Source organism: Apteryx rowi, unplaced genomic scaffold (assembly GCF_003343035.1).
Source record: "Apteryx rowi isolate R43461 unplaced genomic scaffold, aptRow1 scaffold_91, whole genome shotgun sequence".
NCBI classification, from domain to species: Eukaryota; Metazoa; Chordata; class Aves; order Apterygiformes; family Apterygidae; genus Apteryx; species Apteryx rowi.
Genome location: NW_020451216.1, coordinates 558,916 through 568,122, shown reverse-complemented (window position 1 = coordinate 568,122; position 9,207 = coordinate 558,916). Strand labels below are relative to the sequence as shown.

General features: G+C 36.7%; 1 protein-coding gene across 1 annotated transcript; it reads right to left on the bottom strand.

Moving 5' to 3' along the window:
* Nucleotides 1-1,038: 1,038 nt before the first annotated feature.
* GORASP1 (golgi reassembly stacking protein 1) lies at nucleotides 1,039-8,173 on the bottom strand. Its single transcript, XM_026091562.1, has 8 exons — nucleotides 8,063-8,173; nucleotides 6,787-6,990; nucleotides 6,597-6,683; nucleotides 6,108-6,238; nucleotides 5,402-5,546; nucleotides 4,607-4,751; nucleotides 4,074-4,223; nucleotides 1,039-3,349 (listed from the first exon to the last, which is right to left on the bottom strand). Exons 1-8 carry the CDS (start codon nucleotides 8,156-8,158, stop codon nucleotides 3,072-3,074), a joined length of 1,236 nt encoding a protein of 411 aa, XP_025947347.1. The 5' UTR covers nucleotides 8,159-8,173; the 3' UTR covers nucleotides 1,039-3,071.
* Between the last annotated feature and the right edge of the window lie 1,034 nt (nucleotides 8,174-9,207).

Genomic DNA, 9,207 nt, shown 5'->3' with positions numbered 1-9,207 from the left:
CCCTACTGAGCTGCAAAGCAATGTCTAACTCGACATGCGCTGCCTCCACACTGTAAAATTAGTGTAGGACATTCGCAGGCCACATCATCCCTTTGTCTTTTTTGCCATCACCGTGCTGCTGCTGAGATAATCCTTCCAGGGTTTGCAAAAGGAAGATCACCATCAGGTTTAATAGGTGCTCCCAAAGTTTACCTAAGCGAACAGGATGCTACACAACCCCTCCTAGGTATTTGGAAGCAGTAGCTGTTTGGGACTACACCTGATTGCAGTGTATTTCTTAAAAATTAGTCATTCTGTTTATCTCAGATCAGCACAAAATACTATTTTTTTTTTTAGTTTCCAAACTGGCCTGTCCTCACAGGCCTTATGAGGTATATTTCTCTTCTTTCAGCTGTATCATCTGGTATTGCACTTTCCTCTGATCATTCCCTTCCTGAATTTCCTCAAATTAAGGAATGAGATAATCACAAATACTCCAGCTTAGTCTACAGCATACAGTCTGCATCTGACAGGATGGTGCTCCTGGTGTATTTCCAGCAATGGGAGGAAGGAAGTGCAGCAGACACACCAACAGGACAAGTGAATCCATTTTTCTGTAGCATAAGACTTGGTACCTTCCACTCACAGGAGCTGTTGGCAATCTTATTTTTTATTTATTCTGAAACTGAAGAATTTATAAGCAGCTCTGTCATTTCTGCACTGCACAGTAAAGGAATGCTTTCCCCTTCTCCACCTTATTTCAGTTTAGCTCTTAAAGCTCTAAGGTGGTGCCAAGTAGTACAGCTTCATCCATCTCAAAAGGTACTCTCCAACTTGTCAGAGATAAGGAATTTGATTAGGATGTTAAAAACCTTAACTCTTTTAGCATTTAAGTCGTACAGCCATATGTTACATGAATACAGCATTCTATTGCTAGAGGTTAAAGGTCTATACAGTTCTCTAAATTCGCATATTAAACAGATTTTTCTTTGGACATTATGAGAACCAATTTTTTCCCCCAACAAGAACCAATTGCCATAAAGTAGGCTAGACAGAGAGTACCATAAATGTTAAGCTCTTTATTACTGTGACATTTGAAATGTGAACTTGGACATTTCCCGCTTTGAAATTTCTAAAGGGTACTTAGGGTACAGCATCACTTAAGTAAGCTGCCACAAGCTTAAAAAACATAGTGTTGACAAAGGTGGAGTACTAGRGAACTGTCCTGAGCAAACAGAAAACATAGAACACTTAGTTGTTTTCAGTCATCAGGCTCCAAGACTGAACAAAAACTTACTGATAGCTTAAATTACATATTCTTTATTCTTAATTTTTGGCTATTTGCACATGTAGCTGTCCATTAGAGGAAGGGAAGAAGACGAAATTTATTTTAGCAGTGTAGGGGAGGAAAAAAAAAAAGGTAGCTATTACAGACCATTTAGCAGACTAGACTTCTCTTAATTCCTGAATAATTAACACCTGTATTTAGTGCTTACTTCATTCTTTTAAGGAGGAAGAAAATATTTTGGCCATTCTTTTCTAAGCTACTGTGTGCTATGTGTTAAGACTGCACTAGTCTTAACCGCACTGTTAAGACTAGTGCAGTGATTAAGAAATCTTAGGAAAAGTTTTTATTCAACAGTATATCATCTGAAGACCTGTCCCTTGTTTCATGGCTTCATCTACACCATTCTGCTGAAGCTGAGCTGTCACATGCAAGTCTGTGTGACCTAGACTCCCCATCCCATGCTGTTACAATATTTTAGCCTAGTCAGTCATTCTGTTCACTAATCTTCATCAGGCTCGATGCAGAAAAGCATTAGGGGTGAGGGGAAGAGRAGGGAATTTGACACTGTATTGTGCCAAATAAACCTACAAACTTATAGCTTAAAACATGTCTAATATTGCACCTGATTCTCTTAGTCTGCAGAGGATCATAGTAACTATCAGCTATAGTGAAGTTATTCCCGACCAGTTTAAAATTCCATGATAAATTGCTGCCCTGAGGGGTATAAAAACCTTCAGGTTTCTTAAATTGTTACATGTTTCTTACTAATCATGTAACACAAAGGTTCAAATGGTGGAAAATATTTCAAGACAAATGCAAACAAAAAATAAAGCTCCAAGAAGCAATAGATGTGTTGCACAGTGAGTTCCATTCCAGTGCCTTAAACGTAATGATTTTTATAAAAATACTAATTGGGGATATAGAAAAGCATAACCATAAAAGCTATTCCTCTGTTACTAGAGAAATCAAGACATGCTCAACTCTGTTTATAAGGTTAATCACCCTAAATTCACATGGAATTGACTTGAATCATCTTTACTTTAATAAACTTAATTTTCAAACAACCACCAGCATTCTTCCCTTGATTTTTTTAAGCTGTGAGACTATCATATAATCCACTGAAGAGCTAAAGTGAGTAACAGAACACACCCACTCCATTTTGTCCTCTCTATATGTTGCAATTTCAAAACTTAAACTACTTCCTTTCCTGCAAAAATAGTTTTAGAAGAGATGTGAATAACTGTTATAGCAAAAGGAAAGGCTAAAGCAAGAAAAACAAGTTTGCAGAGTAATAAATATGAATAAAGGTATTTTGGAGCAGGGAGAGCTTTAAAAGTCGCAAGATCCATCAAACTGAGGCAAACCATTAGCAAATTTTCCCAGCAAGTCAAAGCTGTAAAATAACTTTTTAAATGCTATCAAACATACTGGGAAAGTCACCATTAAAGGTCACTATTCAGGCAGAATGCCTTCATAAAATATATTGAAGAGCAACTGTAAGCCAAACTTTAATCCAAGAAGTTCAAGCTTTACCCGTGTCCAAATAGTTTTTGCATTAATTTCTCCTTTTAAGAGAACTGAATAATTCGTTGATTTTGAACAGTATTCAAACAAAGTCTGAATACAAATCAAACCATGATGGGAGAAGATAATAGGATAGGTATTTCATATGAATTTACATATTTTTAWAATATTGTCTACACTAACAAAATAGAATGGCTGTAGTTCTCTCAAGATCAGAAAAATATTCCAAGCTGTAGCATTACAGCATATTGGCAGTCTGGCAACAAAAGCAGCGTCCTTTTCACTGATCTTGTGCAGCTTCCTCTTTCTGTTCACATGCTTTTTCATCATCAGGTTTTAATGGAGTAGTGGATAACAAGCTCTCAGCACTGTTCAGGAGCAGTTTTGTTTCTTGGTTGTTCGGATCAGTTCCTAGTGTTGTTTTTGAAGAAATTTCATTAGGAAGAGCAAGAGAAGGTAAAGATGAAATTGAAGGTATTAGCTGGTCCAACTCAGGCTGCTTAACTGAACCTTCAGGATACATGGTTAAGTCTTCAGGGTCCAAGGCTGTGGGATTCTCTGGAAACAGAAATAGTTTGTAAAAATTAAAGCCTGCTGATGGACAGTGCTCTGGCTTCCGTATTTCTAGAACCTCAGCTTGAATGAAATACCTCTTAGACACATAACACAGATCCACAACTCTCATCGCTTCCTGATGAAATACATAAGCTGCGTTACCTCAGTTCTCCCAAAATGCAGAATTTCTGGAGGTACAGTAAATTTTAGGAGACCATGAACTATTTGGTCTATATCGTTCTTATGCTACAGATGTTTTCTTTAGTGTTACAATTCTTACCCTTCTGCCTCCCTTCTCAAAGGAAACAGAATCCATAAGGTGAAAAAATTTTCTTTCTAAATAGAAAAGTTGCACTTTTCACACACTGCAATTTTGTTTTCACTTTTTCAAATGTGAAAACAAGCCTGTAGTACAAAAATTGCCATTGATTTTAGAAATATATACTTTTAAGCTCAGTTTAATTTGGATCATCAATATTTTCAGTTAAAGAATAAAAGCGACATACCACAACCATATAAAAATGCCTATCAGTTTTTGCCTGTTTCTACAACTGAATTCTATTATTTCTTCCACCTCATTTTAGCCAAATCCCCTTTCTGATGTTTCAGCTAAAAGGAAAGTTTCTTAATATTGGCTTATTTCCAAAAAGYATGACACTTGATTGGGCATTAATTGATACCATTCTAGAGATCAGGTCAGAGGTGTGGCAATGTTGAATACACTTACCAAAATAAGGAGTAGCTTCGCTGTTAGACATTAACTTTTCAGTGCTTCCTAAAGTGTCTGCTGCTGGCATGTTGAAGGCGGCAGACATGTCAGACACTTTTGTTAAGTCAGTGAGTTCAGGAAATGAAATGCCAGACATGTCTAGAAATCCTGAAGGAGAAAGTGAACATCGCAATACTGCTTTAGATACAGTACAAAATTCTAGATTCAACAGGATGTGTTATATCCAAACAGAAGACAGTGAAGTCCCCTCCCCACCAAACGCAAATAAAATAATAACCTAAAAAAATCTGCTGAAGTCAGTGGAAAGACTTTCACAGATTTCATTAACCTTCATCAGGTGCACAGCATGAAAATTCTATAGCTCTGAAATCCACTGTAGTCAAAAATCACAATGGAAACATCAAGGCTCATAGTTCTGTGTTTAAGTCTCAAACTTGTTTAAGACTCTATTAGTTTACTTAGATATCCTCTAAGAAATTGCTGGGGGGAGAGGGGGAATAAACAACAACAAAAGAACACCACACACATACCTGGATCCATAACTCTCTGGACAGGGGGAGGAGGAGAAAGTGAGCTTTCTGGTGAATAGCCGCTCATTTCTCGATCTGTGGACTGATCCAAGCTCATAACTATTTCAGAGTTTTCATTCTGAGAAGCAGGTGCCAATAATGGAGTCTGGAGTAACACAATAAGAAGGAAAATCAAAGTAATTTTTTTATACTAAAAGCTTCATCTGAAGAAGACCTTCCTATGAACGCATTCCACCTCAGTCTCCAAGTATACCAATTCAGAGATAATCTGTGATGCTGGAACTGATACTCAAGTCACTGATTAGGACAGACCCCAATGTACCCTTTCAAAGCCTGTATGTTCTTAGAAAAGTCCATACTAAATCCTTGTACATGTATTTTACTTCCTAGCAAGAAGGGGATTCTTCTAACGTGGTTCTCATTCATTGATACAGCTGTAGTATGCAGGTCTTTAGAACAAGAAGTATTTGGCAAAAATTTATTTCAGCTCGCCCAGATGAAAAAGTAACTGGAATATCTCTAATTGCACCCAAATACAATGAAGAATATGAAAGAATACCACTTGCAAGTTTGAGGAAATAAAGGGCACAGCTGAGCAAAAAAGGAATCTCTCATGCTATCCTTCCTGTCAGCTGCTCAGCAATATCAGTTCTCACTTGCCSTTCACCTAACTCAATTTCATTCAAGCAAAATTGTATGTTGTACTCAAATATATTGTATTATAAATGTTCTAACAAGTATAAAATTTGGATACAACTCCAGAGGACTCGCCAGAAAGAAAGTTTTCTTACATACCTCTGTGTAACCATTAGTAGATGGTACAGGAGTTCTGGCTTCTGATGGTAAGGGTGAAGGTGGTTTGCTTTCTGGCTTTTTCTTTGGTATTATAGACTGTGTTGGAATTCTGTGCAAATAGCCATATCCAATACCACATCCTAAACTGTGGAAACAAAGTAGAACAAGTCTTGAAAAAGGTATTCTGATCAAAGCTGTAAGTGTTTTCAATTTTGACTCTTTAAAACAAAGGATAATAGAATTTTAGAGTACTTAATCTATAGTAAGAAAAAGCTATCTGCAAGAACCATTTCCGTTATGATACTTAAGGAGCACTGCAGTTGACACTTAGGTATACCTAGCTCAGCTTTCAGTTGATTTATTTCCAATGACCTTTACAAAATATACACTCTGACTTGGTTTGGATTTTTTTCTTGCTCTATTGGAATGCTTGACTGTGAGAATATAGCTAGTAAATCTGCTACCAGGAAAGTCAACATATGTTTTGCCATTGGTTTCAACTCAAACAGAATTAGAACCAGAACATGTCTTCATAATTCTCAGCTACCTTTTTTTATTGAAAGAACAGTTTTATGCGACAAATGTAGGAAAACAAGGCTTAACTTGAAAACAAAAAGCTAAGATCAGTGACAATACTCTTAACAGGAGCTCATTTACAGTGAGTGTATAACCTGTCATCAGTCAGCGACTGACCGCAGATCAGTACCTTCCTTCTCCACCCCAAGCTCCATTGGGAGTCACAACTACCTCTCGAATGGAGTCTGCTTCAGTGTTATAAACCATCAGCTTCAGCGGCTTCCCCTCATGGGATTCAATCAGTGAAAAGAAATCCTCTGACTAAGGAGGAAAAAAAAAAAAGTAAGAGTTACTCAACTCAAATCTGTAAGGCAAGGGGCTGGAACGAAATTAAATTTTTATTTACTTCAAAATGAGATTAAGTGATCAATGCTAAAACCCAAAGACAGATCAAAAATCACTAGTGTAGTTTGATCTTTAAGAGCAACTTATTTTATTGACAGATTAAAAAAAAGTAACGTTTACCTCTGTCATAAAGTGTCTACCATAAATATCAACCTCCCAAAAGAGACTATCCACATACACTTGTTGTGTGCACAATTAGATTAAAAAAAATAAAATACAGTGTACCCTTGGCAGGCACGAAGAACATCACTACTTAGAGGAACACACGCCCTACCTCCTGAAGAATCTGATCAGATCCAACAATGTAGTCAGTGTATGGCTGCAGACCAGCTAGAGCTGCAGGAGACGCAGGTTCAACATCCTGTGAAAGAACGATATATGTTAACATCTTGGAGAAGTTTTGAAATAGCAATTTACATTCTGTTCTTAGCAATTTGCTGGACAAGCAAAGAATTCTGTCTCACCAAAACATGCCACACATGTTCATTGGCTCCCTGGAAACTGCAGAACCTCACGCTGGCACCAAGAAGACCTTGCCCTCCCCACATGTTACTGGGGATCACCTCCACCTCTCTTATTTTCATTGTTTTGATATTATACACCTCCAGCTTCACTGGTTTTTCAGCATTTGCCTTCAGCAGATCTTTCAGCATATTGTTTTCTTTATTCTATAGAGCACAGAAAGAGGTATATTGTTAACATTATTTCTAGTTGCACCTGTAACACAAAGATTTTAAGCCTGGAAGAGGCTGAACTAAGAACCAATGACAGTCAAAAGTTTAGGTTCTGCCTTCTACAGTCCCAACAGTTCAACTTTTTGTTAAAAAAAAAAAAAGTCAGTAGTGTCAGCTCGTGTCCTTTTATATTACTAATCTCTCTTACTCACTTTCAGCACATATTCTCCCACTCTTTAAAATTACTATTAAATAACATCAGCAATATTAGACCTCAACTATGTAGTAGTAACAATAAGCAGCAACATTTTATTTCATGCCTCTAATCCTTTTCCTTACTCAATAATCAGAGTCACTGCAATCTGACTGTGAAAAGACAGAATATTTGGGAACACTTTAGAGAACTATCATTATTTCTGTAAGGTATTAGCCTAGACTGACTAATCCTCCACTGGAATCTGCCACTACAATGATCATTTCCAGAGAGACATGCACACTAATAAAAGCAAGGCAAAACTAAAGAATTCAGCTGGTATGTAACTAGGATGAGACATATAGTCAAAACTGAGACCCTTTTAAACAAAGAGTATGTTGAAATTTACTCAATTCTCTTCTTTCATAACTCACCATGCAGGAACTATGTTCCTGGTCTTAAAGCTTAAACAGACAATGCCAYGTGGCACCTTTCCCCTTGTTAATGATTTTTTTTTTGTTTTATCAAGTGTTGAAACAAGTTTGTTTAAACAAATTTTGAGCTCTTACCGCTGACTCACCATTTCAATATTCGCCTTGTGGCGGAAAGTATGCATAAGTAAGTTAACATAACATTCATGATATTAGTCTGCTAGGAAGTCAGGGTGACTAGAGATAGGTAAGTCTTTCCTCGGATATGAATCCAGACAATCAGAGAGGATTTTAAACATCACTAAATTTTATATTATATTTTTAACACCATATGTGATGTCCAATATGACAAGCTTTCTCTACTGCAACAGCTTTCTCTTCCACCTTTCATCAGTACAATACTGTATTTTATTCAGAAGAAAAAAAATCATTTGAGACTTACAAGCCTAGTGTGTCCTATTGCAATAATGAAATCAAAGAAAGGTTCCAATCCTCCTTGTTGAGCTGGAGAGTTTTCTTGAACCTGCAAAGTGTACATTTTATTTTTACTGAACATTAATCTGTGGTTACATTAAGTGACAGTATTAATCTTTACACTTAATTCAACATCTACTTTTGAATTGAACTAGAGATGCGATATCAAATAAGAGATCTTGGGAAGTGGTCCAGCATTGTGATTTTATTTTTATAGTGTTACTAACAACAAGTGTCCAAATTAAGCTGCAGAAGACAGTTTGTGAACTACTGTACAAGACACATTGTGATGCAGAGTGCACAGCATGGAATTATTAAACACTGAGCACTTTGGAGAAGAGCTTAGTTTTCAAAGAGTTAGTTCAGGATTTTCTTACACTCTACTAATTGCTTGAGCACATTAAGAGTCCCTGGTTATACGACAGCCATCCAGTTTTTCCATAAGCACAGATTACCACATTCCACAGCACCTTAGAATAGGAACACCAAAGCAGGTACGCTACAAACACATGGATATCTACAAGTACTGGTCAAAAATAAGAGCTTGCCATAACTTACAAAAGTTTTTAAGAAAAGTTTCACATAAGAGTCACAATGTCTCCATTTCAATACAAACAAGTTATCACCACACAGACACAATACAGAAATACAGAGAAYACCTATTAAAATGTAGTTCACACTGGGGGAAAAAAATAATAATATAAAAATTATGCAAAACTTGATATATAGAGGGTATATGAGAGTGTATCCATTTAGAAGTATGCTAACAAAGCAACATAATATTAACAGAGCCATTGCAAACACGCTAAAAATTTGCATCGGTTGTGACTTTGCTACTACTTTTTTGCAAATTCGGCAATACAGCCCATAACCTATAACATACTTGAGGCCTGAAAGCCATCCCACACTCTAAATACTAAGCTACAACCTGGACAGCCTCCAAACTAAGACGATCATGGCTAGCAAAGTCCACCATTCCCTCAGAGCTATACATACTTTAAAGCAGTTTGGTAACAAGGTAAAATATCATTATAATCCTTTCTTCTTTAAATAAGTAAAGCCGCATCTATATTAGAGCTTTTCCTGACAAACTGTCTACGTAAGTTTAAAAAT

Coding starts and splice junctions, on each gene's coding strand:
- GORASP1 (XM_026091562.1), bottom strand. CDS start 8,158: ATGTACACTTTGCAGGTTCAAGAAAACTCTCCAGCTCAACAAGGAGGA. Junction 6,684..6,786: donor AACATGTGTGGCATGTTTTG/GTGAGACAGAAT, acceptor GTTCTTTCACAG/GATGTTGAACCTGCGTCTCC. Junction 4,752..5,401: donor CTACTAATGGTTACACAGAG/GTATGTAAGAAA, acceptor GTGTTACTCCAG/ACTCCATTATTGGCACCTGC.